This window comes from Lampris incognitus, chromosome 4, assembly GCF_029633865.1.
Source record: "Lampris incognitus isolate fLamInc1 chromosome 4, fLamInc1.hap2, whole genome shotgun sequence".
NCBI lineage: Eukaryota > Metazoa > Chordata > Actinopteri > Lampriformes > Lampridae > Lampris > Lampris incognitus.
In genome coordinates, this window is record NC_079214.1 from 33,810,804 (window position 1) to 33,829,900 (window position 19,097).

Consider the following 19,097-nt stretch of genomic DNA (forward strand, 5'->3'; position numbering starts at 1 on the left):
TCTTACCCGCTATGCAACTTATTTAGTGCATTAAACTTTTCTTTCTGTCTGTCTGCCTAATCTATCTAACATGCTTAAATTGTACATTGGAATCTGTTGTTTTCAAAATCTGAGAGTTGGCAATCAAAACCTTTAAACTGAAGTTATATTTAAAAGATAATTGGTCACTTTTGATTAAAAGCAATGTGTTTTTCTGGGATTTATGTGCTGGTTTGTACTACTAGATGTCCTGGAGGCCAAGCTGGTGGTGTATGAAGAGCAACAGAGGACACTGCAGGCTGACCTGGAGCAGTTCACTAAGAGAGCAGCCTCTCAGGTCAGAACCAAAATCCTTTCAGATCCAGTTTGTTAGTACTTATTGGCGAAAGTATAGAACATATTTGTTTCATTCAGTGACGATTGAAGTTAAGAAATTACATTAGTAAGCATTTGAATTGCATTTTATCATTTAATTTTACTGACGTTAAGAAAATAGAAAGAATGTAGATTTGTTATGTCGATAAAGGAACCATGCTAACCACAATCCCTAGGATGTGAGGAAACTAGATACTTTTATACAACTGAAGCAAAGTCTTGAACTTAAGTCTGTATCCTCCTGTCTTTTGAGAGTAGTTTGGCTACCTTCCTCTTGTAAATGAATGGTCAATGAGATGCCAAACTACAAATTATTCTTTGAACCCCTGCCTTCAAAACTCCATCGTGGGTACAGGCCAGTGAGTGTGGGAGCGCTGAGGATACCCAGAGCCAAGTGTTAGAGTGGCAAGAGATGGTGGCTGAGGCGGTGAGCGCCAGGGACCAGGCCAGGGAGGAGAAAGTGGCCATGGAGCTCCGCATCGGTCACATGGAGGAGGAGAGAGAGGGTAAGTCCACTGCTAGAGGCTGACAAACACATTTCACACTTTATATTATTTAGCTGGAAATCAGCTGTTCAAGTGGCCCATCACAATCAGGTAGAATAAGCAAGCAAACAAAATGTTATTTGTATAGCACTTTTAAAAACACCCAGTTACAAAGGGCTTTACACTCACTACACAAAATACGAATAAATACATAAAATAAATTGAATGAATATAAGACATGGCATAGGGAGTAGCAGACCAAGACCATGAACAGACCATGAACCAAAACAGAAGGCAGGGGTAGGAATCTACAGTGCAGCCGGAAAGTATTCACACCCCTTCACTTTCCCCACATTTTGTTATGTTACAGCCTTATTCCAAAATGGATTAAATTCCTTTTTTTTCTCATCAATCTACACACAATACCCCATAATGACAAAGTACAAACGGTTTTGTAGAAATTTTTGCAAATTTCTTAAAAATAAAAAACTGAAAATTGCATGTACATAAGTATTCACACCATTTGCTATGACACTCGAAATTGAGCTCAGGTTCATCCTGTTTCCACTGATCATCCTTGAGCTGTTTCTATATCTTGATTGGAGTCCACCCATAGTAAATTCAATTGATTGGACATGATTTGGAATGACACACACCTGTCTATATAAGGTCTTACTGTTGACAGTGCATGTCAGAGCAGAAACCAAGCCATGAAGTCAAAGGAATTGTCTGTGAACCTCCGAGACAGGATTGTATCGAGGCACAGATCTGGGGAAGGGTACAAAAAAATTTCTACAGCTTTGAAGGTCCCGAAGAGCACAATGGTCTCCATCATTCGTAAATGGAAGACGTTTGGATCCACCATGACTCTTCCTAGAGCTGGCCGCCCAGCCAAACTGAGCAATCGGGGGAGAAGGGCCTTGGTCAGGGAGGTGACCAAGAACCCGATGGTCACTCTGAAAGAGCTCCAGCGTTCCTCTGTGGAGATGGGAGAACCTTCCAGAAGGACAACCATCTCTGCAGCACTCCACCAATCAGGCCTTTATGTTAGAGTGGCCAGACGAAAGCCTCTGCTCAGTAAAAGGCACATGACAGCCCACTTGGAGTTTGCCGGAAAGCACCTAAAAGACTCTCAGACCATGACAAACAAGATTCTCTGGTCTGATGAAACCAAGATTGAACTCTTTGGCCTGAATGCCAAACGTCACATCTGGAGGAAACCAGGCACCTCTCATCACCTTGCTAATACCATCCCTACAGTGAAGCATGGTGTTGGCAGCATCATGCTGTGGGGATGTTTTTCAGCGGCAGGAACTGGGAGACTAGTCAGGATCGAGGGAAAGATGAATGGAGCAAAGTACAGAGAGATCCTTGATGAAAACCTGCTCCAGAGCGCTCAGGACCTCAGACTGGGGCGAAGGTTTACCTTTCAACACGACAACGACCCTAAGCACACAGCCAAGACAACAAAGGAGTGGCTTCGGGACATGTCTGTGAATGTCCTTGAGTGGCCCAGCCAGAGCCCAGACTTGAACCCCCTTGAACATCTCTGGAAAGACCTGAAAATAGCTGTGCAGCGACGCTCCCCATCTAACTTTATAGAGCTCAAGAGGATCTGCAGAGAAGAATGGGAGAAATACTCCAAATATAGGTGTGCCAGGCTTGTAGCTTCATACCCAAGAAGACTTGAGGCTGTAATCGCTGCCAAGGGTGCCTCAACCAAGTACTGAGTAAAGGGTGTGAATACTTATGCACATTCAATATTTCAGTTTTTTATTTTTAATACATTTGCAAAAATTTCTACAAAACCTTTTTCATTTTGTCATTATGGGGTATTGTGTGTAGATTGATGAGAAAAAAATGAATTTAATCCATTTTGGAATAAGGCTGTAACATAACAAAATGTGGGGAAAGTGAAGGGGTGTGAATACTTTCCGGATGCATTGTATAAAAAGGCTTGCCTGAAAAGATGGGTTTTTAGAAGCTGCTTAAAGTACACCAAGTATCAGAGGCTGAATTCAAATAAACAACAAAAAATATCACCAAGGTATCACAACACAGACTAGTAGTCAAAGACGTAGTCAAAAACTTTGTGGTATAGTAATTTGGGGGTAAGGGAGTGGATATCGGGCACCGCAGCTGGTCCTAATCCTAGTGATGCCAGCCCCCACTTTCCACCCAACCCAAGACCCTATATCTGTGGACGGTCAGAGGCCTTCCCAAATGTTAGCAGCACACATGCACTTTCTTTTTCTTGTCTACATTATCCAAATAATTGGAGCCTAATTCGTATTATCCAAATTCATAACAAACAGCCATGAGATGCTCTCATTTCATGAGTCAAATTTCTATTTACTTCATTATTCCATTTTGTTTTTTCTGAATGAATCCTTTTCCATTTTGATGCCCGAGTTGTAGATTGCAGTTAATTCAAAGTAAGGCTCTGTTTTGTTCATGGTTATTTTTATTTATTTCTTGAAGACAGAGAAAACCAAGAATCACTCTTTTTATATTTCATATGTTCTTGTTTAAGCATGACTATTATTATTTTCTTTTTACCCCCTCCCTGCCGTTTCCAACCTCGTCTATGCCGAGTATTGGGTTGGCCCTGTGCTGCCTCCCCTATCCAGCCCCTGCTCCAGGGATGGGGGCAGCCATGCAGAACAGTTTCCCATCAGTTTTGTGCATGCAGGCTTCTCCTTGTCCCCAGTGCAGGATCCTGCTCACTGTACTGTCTTAAGTTTACTCGAATCCCCTTTGCTTTGTCTGGGTAAACTTAAGGCAGTACAGTGGCAGCCTGTGTGTTAGACCCACCATTTTGTTTCTCTTTTTCCTCTTACCTTTTCTGTTGTTGTTCTCCCCCTTCATAATTTTTCCACTCTCACATTTTTTCTTTCCTTCCTAAAATTGCTACCGCCCTTTCTTTGATTCCTTTGTTCCCACATAGGAGCTAGTGTTTTCGAAACATAATACACCAGATTTATTAGCACTGTTGGGTCTCTGTGGTAGTGGGATTGCTAGAACTTTACTAACCCCGGGGAGTTGACAAGATTTGTAAGCAATCCAAAGTAACCATAATGAATATTAAGTGACAGTGCAGGAGGCAACATGGTTTTATTGAGTTTGAGTCATGATTAGCATTGTCAGTTATGACGTAACACACCCATTTGCCTCTCTAAAAGCATTGTGTTGAGGTTGCTGTTGCTCATAATTGCTACTTGATGCAGACCTTTTCAAATATTGCAGTATCTCTTGGTTACACAATTTCACATAGATTCAGTCAGGGCATTGAATACTTTGAGTTAAAGATAATGAAAATAATAATTTGTCCCGTTAACTGAATTAATGTTATAACAAAACCATTTCGATTTGAATTATTTGGAATATAGTATCATTGTTAAGAGATAACTGTTTTGACGAGATCATTATTACATTAAAAAAAGATAAAAATCACCATGATGATATAAGTAATTATTAGAAGAAAGTATGTTGATGATCTCACTTGATAAAAAGGTAACAAACAATGCTTTGGATTTCTGTGCATGCATTTACTTGGTCTCTCAATCCTACCGCATGTCTGGCTTGCTCTCTATTCCCAAGTGGCATTCACGGACACCAACAGAGGAAAACTCCCACAGGATACAAAAAGGATTCCATTTGCAGGGAACCATAGCTGAAGTCTAAACTGTTTGGCCTATTAAATGCTACCCGTGTCAGTCCTCTTCCCACACCCTGCATGTTTCATTCTCTCTGTTGTCGTCAGTGTAGCTTAGCTTCATGTTGTGCACATTGTGTTAAAGATGCAAAGTTAGGTGTTATTTTTCCTTTTTTTTCCCCCCTCTTCTCAATAAGGAAAGCCACACTGAGATTTAAAACTGTCTCTCTAAGATGTGTCTTGGACAAGACAGACAGTAAAAGCAGTAAAATAAAATCAAAAAGAAAAGAGATTGGGTGGAAAAAAACAACTGGTGGAGCTGAATTTATTAAACTGGTGTAACTGAACTAATTAAAACGGCTATATCTCAAAATCTTATATCTTGTGAGGAAATCATTCCTTTTAATTTATTGAAATATGCTGGATAATTAAATATGGGGTGGCACAGTGGTTAGTGTGGTCGCCTCACAGCAAGAAGGTCCTGGGTGCGAGCCCCGGGATAGTCCAACCTTGGGGGTCATCCCAGGTTGTCCTCTGTGTGGAGTTTACATGTTCTCCCCATGTCTGCGTGGGTTTCCTCTGGGTGCTCCGGTTTTCTCTCCAAAGACATGTAGGTCAGGTGAATCGGTCGTACTAAATGTCCCTGTGTGTGTGCGTGCATGCGTGCATGCGTGCATGCGTGAGTGAGTGAGATGGCCTGTCCAGGGTGTCTCCCTGCCTGCCACCCAATGACTGCTAGGCTCCAGTATCCCTGTGACCCTGAGAGTGGGATAAGCGGTTTGGCTAATGGATGGATGGATAGATTTTTCAAAAAACAAAAAAACTACCCTTTTGAAGGGTTCTAAAAACTTTTAATGTGGCCAGCTACATCTAGGAGTAAAAAATCCTGTGAACATAAGCAGTAGCCTTCAATTAGGGAACACACTTTCTAAATCTTCTGCAATGCTTGTTATGGTGCATGTTTTAAATGCTCTTCATCACCCTGTTGCTCTAATGATGTCAACAGTGTATGATTGACTCTCTTGAATGCAACCTTTCGCTGACTCAAGCCCTGATCTTGTTTGGTTTACTGCATTGACCACTGCACATCATGAACCTAACTCAACGAAATCCCTCCCTCTTCTCCCTTACCCTTCACTTTGAGCTGCACCCTCCTCCATCACCTTCCACTTCAATTTCTGCCTGTTATCACAAAACAGATGGGAACATGTTTTGTTGAGGATGTCTTTGCTTGATCAGTCTGGCATTGCCCTGCTTGCACCCCATACTTCTAAGATACACTGTAAAATTCCGAAATCCAAATATGAGAACTGTTTTTATACCTGCCTGTTTCAAACTAAAGAACTGTGAATTCTTTCTGACCATTCAAAAACTGTTAATTGTATGCTTTAAATGTGACTTTGAGCCATGAAAATTAGCTCTCCCCTTCTTCACACAGCTTTCTCCTTGTGTCCCATGTATTTGAATGCAGACTGTTTTTTTCCTTGGCTGTAAAAATAAGTGTGCATGGCTTTCACCAGAACTATTTGTTTGGAAAGGCTTAACCTGTTTACTCATAAATACAAAAGCCACATATTTTGTATGTTCAGCAATGCACATGCATTTGGAGGGCTTTTTTTGTCTCTTCTTTTACTCGACGTTCTTTCCGTTTCTCACCTTCCTTTTAGTCTGTCCCCTCTCTTGTTCAAATCGGGGATTTTCCCTGTTACTTGAATCATTGGTTTGTCAGTTTCTCTATAGTGTTGAGAAAGTTCTTTCCTGTCTGCCCCTCTCTTCACCACGACCAATACCACTTGTCCCTTCTCTCTCACATCCTCCATCTCTTTAATTCTCTCTTCGAGCAAATCGTCTTCCTCCACCATTTCTACACCCATAAATACATTTATGACCCAACCCAACTTTGCCCCTTTCCCTGTGGCACAAAACTGATTGAGGATGACTGGTTCTTTCCTGGCTGCTCCGATCCAGCGCTGGCCAGCCGGCAGCAGGAGTTGGAGGAGGAGTTGGCGCAGGCCCAGGGGCTCAGCCAACACAGGGCCAAGAAGCAGGCAGTTCCAGCCCAACGCACCCTACAGGTAGGTGGACAGGCTAACAGCACTCCGGTTCTACTAACACTCTACCAATATGGGAAATTGAACTCTCTTCTTTTTCTTTTTTTGTAAAGATTAGGCTTGTGCCAGTGGTCTAATTTGCTGGCAGGATTCAGTAATAGGTAAATGACGCTGGTGTTTAACTCGATATCAAATTAAGTCATTGAAAACTTTACATGCATATTCTGTTTCAGTTCTGACTTTCATTAATTAGGTTAAACATGTTAATAGTGGCAACAATGTGCCTTCTATGCAGATCACTGATCAATGACAGTATAGAAGAATTAGTGTCACTGGTAAGCCAAATGCTCTTGCTTATTGGTATCCAGTAACCTTGCGTTTTTAATTGCAGTCCCATGTGAGGAGAGGTGTTCCCAAACTTTGAGTGATTAGGCCTGTATAATATGATGGGGGAAGGATATGCAATGCACATTAAGTGGCCAAGCAGGTAACTGGCTCAGAATAGGGAAGAGATTCTTGAGAGGCTAGTGGCAATAGTCAGTGCTTCCACTTATATTCGGCATCTCAAATTTGAAGGGTTTTTCACACTGTAATCAAAGAATTGTGTATATGCTATATTTATAACTTAGTACAGTTCTGCTTCAATTGAGTTTGCCCCACCCACCACCCTAACAGGAAGACTTTGAGTTTGATGAGCAGCCACCATTCCAGGACCCCTGCAGTGCCTCAGAAAGCACCACCCCAATGGAGGGGGAGAACATGGGAGGTTGGTGGCCCGAGTACAGTACCCCTGACACAGGTGTGAGACCCACTAGGCAGTTTATACTAGCATGCACATGGTCATCCACGCACCATTTTGGGAAACTTCAGTTGTCCTTGGGTTGATATTTGGTTTACATTTGTCAACACAAAACTTGCTGCTTGTTTTTATCATGTGTGGGATTGTGGCTGTTTTCTTTAAAAACCTGTTTGCATTATTTGGTTTAGCTTGCGCTGGCCACTATTTTTGGGGTATTTCCCCGGGTTGGGTTCACCAGTTCATATACAATAGCAAGCTAAATTAAGCTAACCTCAAGTTCATTTGGAAAACACTTACGTTTGGAGTAATTGGTATATTCTACAATCCAGTCATACACACCCATTGTGTTGGTCTGTGATTTCATTAAGTTTGAAACATCATGCCTGGACACGTGCATGCTGGTTGAGCTGACTAGTATTTGGCTTTGTCAGGTCTAGTCCAAACTGAATACACTGAACTCTTGTCAGCTCATATAAATATAGGTGGAGAAATACACTCATCTGTGGTAAGTGTTTGGTTTTGTTGTTTTAATGTTTGCATGTGCTGGTATTTTACTTTTACTCTCCTCATCTCGCCTTTGTGTTGTCACAGTGGTTGTCTCGTAAAGAGGTGGTGGTTATGGAATAATAAAACCAAAAAACCCAATGACAAGAAATTAAAGAACAAAATATGAAAAAAAACCCAGAAAATACACTTTTCCAGATGAAAATCATTGGGGCTGCTGAGGTTTTTTGGTTGTTTCCTTTAACCCTTAGAGCATGGGAATACTTTATTTCATTGTGTTTTATTCACCCATCTTGCTTAAAATCAGTTGTTTTCCATACAGTTTTTGTCCTGCATCAAGCATTTCACCTATACTTTCCTCAATTTCCATGTATCAATTATTAGCAAGTGAAGTTGTAGAACCATAGATGTTCACGATTGACTTTCCTTTTTGCTGCAATGCTATGCTCCGTCCCCTGGCCCTCATCCTGCAGGTGGTTTGCGGTCAGTTGTTGATGAACTTGAGCTTGAGAGGAATCAACTGCAAGAGCAGATACTGGTTCTTGAGGAGCGCTGTCATGACCTAGAGGATAGACTACAGCTGCAGGCTCGGATCGAAGCACTGCAGGTAAGCCATACAGGATCAGGGACAGGATTCAATTTGATACCTGTCCTGCTCGTCAAATCTATTGTGTGTCTTTGAAAACTGTAACTGTAGTCTTGTCTTGGTGGACAGTTTCCCCAGTGGTATAGGGTATTAAAGCAACACCTGTTGCTTTAAAGTGTAACCCAGTTTTAAAGTATAATTCAAGCAGAGGTGTTGCCAAATGTGATAGTGGAGAATTTTGATGCACAGTGATGAAGGCCAACATCCCTTCTAGTGGCAAAAAAGGTCATAAACCAGTTATCAATGGTGTATAAAAGGCACTAACACTAGTGTAAAAATGGTACTACTGTGACTTGTCTATGTAATTATTCAGTAGACTAGAGCCTGTGTATATACATATGTGTAGAACTATTTTTCTCTCATGTTTTTGACTCATTTCATTTAACTCATTTCATTTAACATGTTTTTCTGTGATTGTGAGTGGTTCAGATTGCCAGATTTGGTTATGGAATGAAATGCATGTTTCCCCTATGAGGATTAGGATTTTGTAACAAACCCCTCTAACACAGGTGACGTTTGATGTAGATGAAGTTCGTCGGCCATATTGGGTCTCTCAGGTGTGTTTGTGTGTGTGCGCTGGAGAGGGCACCTCTGGCGGTGAAGGCTAATGGTTTGGCGTGCTTGTTTAATCCTAAATTACATCATTGGATACAATGATAAAATGAGCAACTGCATTGTTCTGCCACAAATTCACTGGGTGTTGTAAATTGTTCGTCTGCTGAACTGTGTAACCATTACAAATGGAGCACATGAAAAGTACATTGAATTTTACTAGGCCATGGGGAAAAACGCTCGCCTGGTGACGCTTATTATTGTTAGTAGTAGTAGTAGTAGTAGGAGTAGTAGTAGTATGGCTCTTTTTATGCTGTTTTTTATGATGCCTACTTGAACCCTGTGCAGTGAGAATAATTTTCTCCAATGCTTTTGGTGTTTAAAAATCTCGTTTGATTCTTCTTTCACTCTTTCACTGCCACTGCAGAATGAATCAGAGAGACTACAAGCCCAGCTTACCAGCCTCCGAAGTCAGCAGAGCAGAGATGCAGAGAAACACCAGCTACTGGTTACCAGTCTTAATGAACAGCTTAAAGGGTAAGCTTATTATTCAATAGTGAAGGTGACTTTTAAATAGATTTTTATATGCCATTAATGTTACTGTTTATTTCTACATGTTCAACTGTCAAGAAATATGTTATTTTAAATGTTATTTTTAAATTCATATGGCATATGCAAAAAATTCTACCTTACAAACTCCTGGTCAAGATATACCTTTGACTGCATTGATATATAGTGTGATTTTTACTTAAGGAATCCATTGGAAAGCGGAGCAACATATTTTATTAGGATTAAAAATTGGCCTGTTTTGAGATGTATATCCATCCCAGCCATTCAAAAATGCAACTATATTTAGACTGATTGTTTTAATTAACTTTGTTTTGACCATGTAGGACACACTTCGTCTGTTTATTTTGTATTTTTTTTTACAGTTAAGTTAACTGCCATTTCTCCAGCCGGTTACATCTTGGAACATTTTTCACCCACATGCATACAGAAGACAAGACATAGAAGAAAAAAAAACACTAGGCCTTGATGAGTTAAGATGCTATCCCACAGACTCTAGTAGCAACTGTTATTTTAAAAGATGGATGGTAAAAAATAATTTTGGCAAAACCACACTTTTGGGAAGAACATTAAAAATATTTTCTAAATTTCCCCTGCTTTTTTTTTTTTTAGGCTGACTGACACACAAGAGTGCCTGGAAAGCTCCCTTATTGAGAAGGAGAATACGTTAGCCAAGACCTCTGAGAAATTGGAGCTCATCAGCAACCTCCGCGAGACTCTTAACGAAAAGGATGTCCAGTACAAAGATGTGTCTGACAAACTCCTTCAAGCTGAACACAATGTAAGACTTCTGGCCCAGTGTTGTATTCATCAAGGATTAATTACTGTCCATAATTCAGTAAGAGAATGTGGCATGATCAATTGTGTTTTTTCTTTCCCCAGCTCATGGAAGTATCCAAGAAATGTGGTAACTTTGAGAAACTGTGCTCTGAATTGAAAGCAGAGGTTATGGACCTCACACAGAAACTCAATGTGTTGAAAGAAAAGGTGGGTTTTTAAGATAAGGATTTTTTTCCCCATGCATTACACACAAATTGATACAGAAATAAAGTTAGTTACAATTAATACCCATATTATTGTTGCAACAATTTGCCGCATAATCACCTTCTGTATGTTATTTTGATATTAATGTTAGGATCTTATGATTCATATAGTTTTAAAAACCTCAGTAGCATTAATTTCTCTCCCTCAAATTTGTAGACACAAAAACAAGAGGTCATCATAGAAACTCTACAAGCTGATCTTGACCAGACAAATGATGAGCTTGATAAACTGAACACCACCCACTTAGAAGAGCGGGCCCAGCTCATTCACGAACTTCAAAGCTGTGAGCGAGAGATTGATGGTCTCAAAGACACCCTGCTGGACAAGGAGAAGGAGATAGCCACCCTCTCTGGGAACATGGCAGAGTACACGGAGCAGATAACAGTGCTGAAACAGGAGATCAGACTCAAAGAGGATGACCTTGTTCGTCTTGAAAGTGCATTGAGTAAAGTAGAACGAGAGGCCAAGATCATCAGGGACTCTCAAAATTCTGACCAGCAAGTTCTCAATAACAAGATCACAGAGTTGGTGGAGAAGCTCAAGGACATGGAGACTGAGTTATGCAAGGCCAGAGAGGAAAGAGAATCTAAACTGGTTGAGGTGGTACACTTAACAAAGCAGGCTGAGGAGGATAAGAAAAGCATTCAGGACCTTGAGGGAGAAATCCAGAAACAGGCTCTGAGTCATCATAATCACCTCTCTGAATGTGAAACACATATTTCCTCTCTGAAGGAACAGATGACATTTGCCATCCATAAACTTCAGCAGGAGTCTGAAGGACTCAGCCTAGAGCTCAAGGACAGAAATACTAGGAATGAGAATCTCCAGCAACTGCTACAGGATAAAGAACAGAGCTATGAAAAAGAACTGAAATCCTTCAAGGAAGAACAGAATAGGCTTCTTGGAGAGGTGACAAAATATAATCATGATGTGAAGTCCCTGAACAAGCAGCTAGAGGAACAAGTGCAGAGTCGTGAACTCATACAAAAGGCAATGCAAGAAAAACAAGAAACTATAGCATCATTAGAAGACCAACTGAAAGCCTCAGAGAAAGCTTTTGAGGAGGAGAGACAGAAATTCAGCAGTGAATTGCAAGCCCGGGACTCGGAATATGAGAAGTTAGGGGAAGAGCTTAAAACTAAATCAGACAATATAGAGAAAGTCAAGAACCTTTTGAAAAACACCAGAAATGAAAAACGGCAACTGGAAAGAAACCTTAAACAATTGACTGAGGAGCTTGAAACACAGAAACAGAATGCAGATCAACTTAATGAAAAAGTCACAGCTTCTCTTCAACTTGACAGAAACCTAGAGCTTCAAGTAAGTTACCTTACAAAGGAGAATGAGAGGCTTCAACTGGAGGTGACTAAAAGTACAAAATCTATTTCAGCTCTTACAGCTGAGAAGGAAATCCTGCACACCAAAATATCAGTCTCTGAAGCACAGCATTCAGAAAATAGTAAAGTTATTGAAGGGCTACAAAGAGAAAAAGAAGAACTTAATGTTAGAACTGAGGAACTACATAGAGTCATAGAGCAAAGCAAACAGTCCATCTCAGAAACTTTGCTGGAGAAAATGAATGAATGTAGTCATCTAAACCAATTACTCAGGGACAGAGAGGAGAAGGAGGGACAATTCCAGGAAAAAGTCCAAAGTATGATGTCTCAGGTTGATGAACTCCAGCGTAACATAGAAGCAAAAGAACGCATAATTATTGATCTGAGAGCAAAAATGGTGGCCCAGGAAAGCCAGCAAGTGCAATTTCAGGAAAAATTGTCATTACTTCAGGAACAGGAGAATGCCTTAAAATCTGGGCTTATGGAGAAAAATGTTATGTTGACACAGAAACAGGAGGAGTATAACGCTTTACAGAATGAAAATGAAGAGCACAACGATATGATTGCAAAGCAACAAGCTGAGGCTGAGTTGCTTCATGGAGACTGTTTACAACTCCACCAGCAAATTGGAGAGAAAGAGGAAATGATCAAAGATGTAACACAGCAATGTCAAAAATATAAAGATCAGCTAAATGAGAAGAATGAGATGGTTTTGTCGCTCAGCAGCCAACTTAGTATCATTCAGAACAATGCCATCAAGCTTGAATCAGAAAAAGCAGACATGAGAATAGATTTGGACAGCAGTATCACTGAAAATGTCAAAATGAAACAGGAGCTAGAGCAGAAACAAGCAGAATTGATGACTTTACATAACCAAATCCAGTCACTGACTGAGAAAAATCACCAACTTGGAGCATCCCATGAAATCAGGGAGAAAGAGCTAGCTCAGCAAAAAAAGGTTGGATCTGACATTGATGAGAAACTTAAAGCAGCTCTTGAACAAAACATAAGCTTTAGCCTTAAAATTGAAAGCCTAACGGAGTATAGTCAGGTATTAGAGAAAGACTTGAACCAGAAGGTTCAGTCCATTTCCAAACTTACCAGCGAGAGAAATTTACTTCAAGAGAAATTTTCACAGCTTGAAAAACAACATTCAGATGATCAGGAAATAATCAGAGGCCTGCTGAAAAACAAGGAGGAGCTTACTTTGGCAGCAGATGAATTGAACAAAGTGCTTGAGCTAAGCAAGCAGTCAAATTCAGAAAGTTTGCTGGAGAAAACAACAGAATGTCATAATTTATCAAAGACATTAAGAGAGAGGGAAGAACAAGCTGCAACTTTACATGAGCAAGTTGACAGCTTGAAAATGCAGGTTAATGAACTCAACATTCTCATAAATGAGAAAGAAAAGACTGTGTCAGAACATTTTGCCCACAAAGAAGCCCAGCAAGCCCAACTGGTTCAACTTCAAGATACCTTATCTCTTCTTCAGGAACAGGGGTCTGTTCTTAAGTCAGTGCTTATGGAGAAAGACACTCTATTAAATCAGAGAGCTGAAGACTGTAGCTCCTATCAGAATGAAGTCATGCTACAGAAAGACCTCATATCCAAGATGGGAGGTGAGGCTGAGTTACTTAGGGAAGAGAACCTGGAGCTGCGCAGGCAGGTAGATGATAAAGAGCAAAACCTAAGAGACATAAGACTTAATTTTCACAACCATAAAGAGGAGCTGAATAAACGCAATGAGTCAGTGATATCACTCAGCAGTCAGCTCGGTACCATGAATGAGAACACTGCAAAGATGGAGGTGGAAATCAGTGGCTTAAAGTCTGCACTAGAGAAACTTGCCACTGAAAACCGCCAGTTGATACAGAAAGTGGATCAGAAAAAAGTTGAGGTTGTTGATCTTAAAGACGATATTCAAGTGCTGAAAGAGCAGAATATGAGAATAAAATCTGAATTGGAAAAATCAGTGATGGAGCAGTCCAAGCTACTTGAAGAAATAGCAGAGCTCAAAAAAACAGTCTCTAATAAGGACAACAAGATGTCTGATTTGTCAGAACAACTGAAAGCAGCATGCTTATCAAAGGAAAGCCTTTGTTTGGCAGTGCAAGAAAAAGAACACTCTCTTAAACAGCAGGAAATGGTCGTCCAGCAATTACAGGCACAATTTCTGGAGGTTGAGGGTCAGACAAGCCAACGACAAGGGGTTATCATGGAGCTACAGACTAAGGTACAAACTCTTCAAAAATCTCTACAGGATAAAGATGCACTATTGCAACAGACTGAGAAGGAGCTTAGCTTTATTCAAGAGAAATTTACTTCAGAAATACAGAATTTCAGAAGTGATCTTGATTCAAATTCAGAAATAATATCAGGGTTGCAGAGTGAATTGAGTAATGCAGCCAAAAAGAACACAGAGCTTAGCTGTAAAATAGATGAGCAAGAGATCCAGCTGAAACAGAATGTTGACTATAATATCAACGTGGGAACACAAGTTTCAGAACTTAAAGAGTCCATGGTAAAATTAAGAGGTCAGAATGCCATCCTAAATTCAGAATGTTCCACATTGAAAGAGACTTTGAAGCAAAAAGAGCAGTTTATTTTTGAATTTCAGAATACCTCATCAGCCAACATTGAAAATCTTAATTCGAAACTGGGATCCAAAGAGGCAGAGTGCATGAGCTTGAAAGAGCAGCTTTCACACCTTCAAGAGTCTGTAACGAAGCTTAACAATACTTTCCAAGAAAATATGTCTGAAGTGGCAAATCTGAAAGAAGCCTTGGAGGAAAAAGAAACCACTCTGTTGGACCGTTCAAAGTCCCTTCAGGAAATGCAGATAAAAGCAGATGAAGCTGTTCTTTTTAAAGCCCATTTCATGGAGAGCACAGAATTGGCATCACAGCTACAGATTCAGATTCAGTCACTTTCTACAGAGTCTGAAAACCTCAACAGGTCATTGGGGGAGAAGCAAAGTGCCTTCAGCAACCTCCAGGAGAAATATGCAACCCACTTAGAGGAACTGCAAGATGTTAGAAAGCAACTGTCTGAAAGTACCGATAAGGTTTCACATCTTACTAAGCTCCTGAGTGATGGTAAAAGTGCACTTCAGGAAGCAGAGGACACTATAGAGACGTTGCGAAACGAGCTACATCTTATCCAAGGGGAACTTCAGAAAACTCAAGAAGTTAATTCCAGTCTTTTGAAGCAAAAGGAAGAAGCCTTTGCCACCCATCAGACTAGCATGACATCATTTACAGTGGAAATAGAAAGACTAAAGTCACAACATCTTCAAGTTGTGGCCCAGATGAATGTCCTAACAGAAAACCTGGAGCAGAGGGAGATGGCCCTTCATGCAATTAACAGTCAGTACACAGCCCAAGCCAAAAATACGGCTCATCTGGTGTCAGAAATGCAGAAACTTGAGGAACAAAATAAGAGGCTAAATGAAGAGATTAGTTTGTCAAAGGAAGAACATTCAAAGCAACTTAATGAAGTCAATAATGAAAAAACAAACTTACAACGGGAGCTTAAAAGGCTTGGTGTAGAGAAGGATGACCTGGAAAGAAGACTTGATCATCAGATCCGGGCAACACAAGAAGAGCTACATCTTCAAGTCCAGCAGCAGTCCAGCAGCATGAGCGAAATTGTGGAGAAAGTGATGTCTGAAAAGGAGAGCCTTCAAGCTGAGGTTAGTGTCAAAAGTGAAGAAATCTCAGGATTGAAAGCTAACATTATAAAGATAGAGCAAATTCTTCAAGATTCTGAAAAAGAGTGGCTGTTAGTTCTAGATAGAGAATCACAAGAAAAAAATATTCTTGTGGAAGAGTTGAAAAGTGTTGAAAATGAGATGAAATCAAAAGATTTTAAAGTTAATGCATTGAAGCAAGACCTAGACAGTTTACATGAAAAGTTAGCAGAGGCAGCTTCTGCCATAAAGCTGGGTTCTGATCAGCTTAAGGCAAAAGAGTTGGAGGCATTAGCATCTAGAGTCCAACTTGAAAAGATACTCGCATCAGTTCAAGAAAAAGATACTGAAAATGATGATTTGCGACAGGCATTACAAACTATGGAGAAAAAGCTACAAAAGCTTAATGTCAGCAAAAAAGGTTATGTAAATGATTTGTCGATTTTATCGCAAACCATGTCTGGCAGATTAGATGCAATTAATGAAGAAAAGTCTTCTTTGCAGGAAACAGTGAAACATTTGCAAGAAAGTCATCATTCTGAGTTAGATTCCTTAAGAAGTGAATTAGAAAAAGCTTTAGAGCAATTACAGAAGACAGAATTTTCCCTTAATGAGGGAGAGAAGAGCCGTCTTGACCAGCATCAACAGATCACTCTAATGCAAGAAAAAATCGAGGCTCTTCATGTTCAGCTCCACACTGAATCAGAGAAAGCAGAAGGAGCATTTGCCAAGCAGTCTTCTTTGCATGATGAATCAGAAGTAAAAGATCAGCAAATCAAATGTATGAGTACTCAGATAGGTCAGCAGAAAGACTTACTTGCCGGACTCAGTCAGAAATTAAGGGACAAGGACACATCCATTGCCCAAGTCATTGACTCTGCTTCTAATGAACGAATGAAACTTGCTGAAGAAAATAGTGGTCTATTGGCACAAATGGAAAGCATGAAGCAATTACACAGGAGCTCTATGAAAAGACTTGAGGATACTTGCCAGGAATTAAAACAACGCATTTCAAACTCTCAAAGTGAAATTAAAACTAAGAATTCAGAGAATGGTGAGCTGGTTAAAGAAAATTGTAATCTTAAAGTTGAATTGACCAAGGTATGCAAAGAAAAAGACACACTGAAGAAGAAACTTCAAGCTGCTCTCATTGTGAGAAAAGATATGTTAAAAAAGATTGAGGAATATGAAAATCAAAAAGGAGTGTGTGTGAATACTGAGATACCTATTTTACAGAAGAGGTTAGAAGATGTAACATCTGAAGCTGAAACTACAACAAAAACTTTGGAGGAAAGCATTTCCCTGCTTAAGAAGAAAATTATCGAGAAAGATGAAGAGAATCTTAACCAAGAACGAGAGAAAATAGGTCTTGTAGAACGTTTAGAGATGGATAAACAAATTTTGCAAGCCACACTAAATGAGAAAGAGGTATGTTTGGCAGAAATAAAGCATATGCTTGATGACAAAATCTCATTTGTTCTGCATCTGCAGTCAAGTATCTCTGAGAAAGAGGATGCTTTTGAATGCCAAAGGCTTGATTTGATGCAGAAATTAGAAGCACTTCAACATGAAATGACAAAAATGGAAGTTGTTTCACCAGACAAATCTGTCTCCACTGCTCCAGCTGTTGACTTTGAAAATGAACTTGCACAGGTAAAACAAGAAAAGGCAATGCTACAGAAAAAGGCCCAGGCTGCGTTGCTGGCACGTAAAGAAACGTTGAAGAAATCTCAAGAAAATGAAAAGAAGCTTGTTCAGGAACTATCTGAGTTGAAAGATGACTACAAAGCTCTCTTGGAACAACATTGCCAGCAGACCAATGAGCTTAATGCTGTACAGTTGAAGTTTGACCAGAAATCCAAGGAGTTAGAGGATAGCCGTGTAGATTCTTTGTCTCACCTAGATGAGTTGGATACTCTTAGACAGCTTGTTGAAGAGAGGGATAAAGCTGTACAAGATCTGAAAATGTGTCTGGCTGAGAAAGAAAGTCAAAACCACTTCCTTCCAAACGTACAAACAGAGCTTGAAACTTTAAAGTCTAAATTGGATACCATGTCTTCTGAGATAACAAGTAAAGATGAAGCTCTCACAGTGTTGGAGCAGACATCACAAGCATTGAATTCAAAACTTAAATTGGTTGAGAATGATTGTAATGCAGCTCATACAAAGATCAAAGAGAAAACAGAACACCTTGAAAAATGCCAACATGCGATTGAGATGGTCGAAGTAAAGAGCCAACAAGAAAAGCAGACTTTAGTGAATGACAATTTGGTTTTGCAAAGTCAGTTACACAGTGCTCAGGCTGCTGTGGAGGAACTTAAGAATAATTTAGATGCATATTGCTATGAGAAGTGTCAGATTTTAATTGCAGAACAGAAAGATCTTCTGAAGCAAAGAGATCAACTGAAAATTGAACTTGACACTGCACATGCCTCAGCTTCCCAGAAATCTTCAGAAATTCAAAGAATTCAGAATATGCTCGAAGTAATACAGCAGCAACTCAATGAGGAAAAGGAGGCTTTTAGTAAGGAGCTTGAAAAAGCAAGTCAACAACATTGTATTGAAAAGGAAAGTAACAAGTTTCATATGGAATTCCTACAGCAAGAAAAAGAAAATGCTTTCAAATATGTTGATAAACTAAAGGAGGAAATTGCCATCCTGACTAATCAGGTAGAAGAAGCTGAAGTTAATGAGCAGCTTAATCAGAAGTTACTTTGCATGCATGAGAAATTCCTTAAACACGAAGACACCAGCAAAGAGAAGGACCAATCTGAAAATCTGGAGGCAAAACTAAGGGAGCGAGAGGAAGCCTTGTTAATTTCTCAGGCTCTGGTTTCAGAGAAGGATGAACTTATTGTTACCATTGAACAACAACTACAGCGGCAAATTCACTTGCATGAAATTGCTATGGAGAAGATGAGAACCAAAGTTAATGAGCTTCAGCAGAAGACTCAAGAAGATTGCACTAAAACGAATGAACAGGACAACCAAAGCAAAACAGCTCTATTAACCAGGAAGCTTCAAGCAGCCTTAATATCTAGGAAAGAACTCATGAAGGAAAACACTACACTCAAAGAAGAATTGGAAACATTATCAATGAAACTTAAGGATAAAGAGGCTGAGACTTTGACCTTGGAATTGTCAGAGTCCGATTTAAAACGACAAAATGTGGATCTGGAAAGATCTCTGTCATCCCTTAGCAAGGAGAAGGACAAGCTTGTTACAGAGGTCAATCGCATCCTTAACGATAACCATAATCTGTCTGCAGCATGTGAAAGCCTCAAACTAACCATTGAAAATATTACTCAACAAAAGCAAGCATTTTCATGCCAGCTTGAATCGCTTAAGGACTCTCAAACAGAGGAGTTGTCAGAGTGGAAGTCAAAACACTCAGAGCTAAAGCAAGAGTATGAGT

General features: G+C 40.0%; 1 protein-coding gene across 1 annotated transcript in view; it reads left to right on the forward strand.

Moving 5' to 3' along the window:
- Positions 1-19,097, forward strand: part of si:ch211-220f16.2 (golgin subfamily B member 1) — a 93,911-nt gene that overhangs the window by 45,389 nt on the left and 29,425 nt on the right. Inside the window, exons 14-23 of the mRNA XM_056278663.1 lie at positions 225-316; positions 710-861; positions 6,419-6,569; positions 7,221-7,344; positions 8,322-8,455; positions 9,004-9,051; positions 9,474-9,583; positions 10,226-10,394; positions 10,496-10,600; positions 10,814-15,685. Of these exons, the coding sequence (XP_056134638.1) occupies positions 225-316; positions 710-861; positions 6,419-6,569; positions 7,221-7,344; positions 8,322-8,455; positions 9,004-9,051; positions 9,474-9,583; positions 10,226-10,394; positions 10,496-10,600; positions 10,814-15,685 (5,957 nt within the window). The remainder of the gene's footprint in view (positions 1-224; positions 317-709; positions 862-6,418; positions 6,570-7,220; positions 7,345-8,321; positions 8,456-9,003; positions 9,052-9,473; positions 9,584-10,225; positions 10,395-10,495; positions 10,601-10,813; positions 15,686-19,097) is intronic.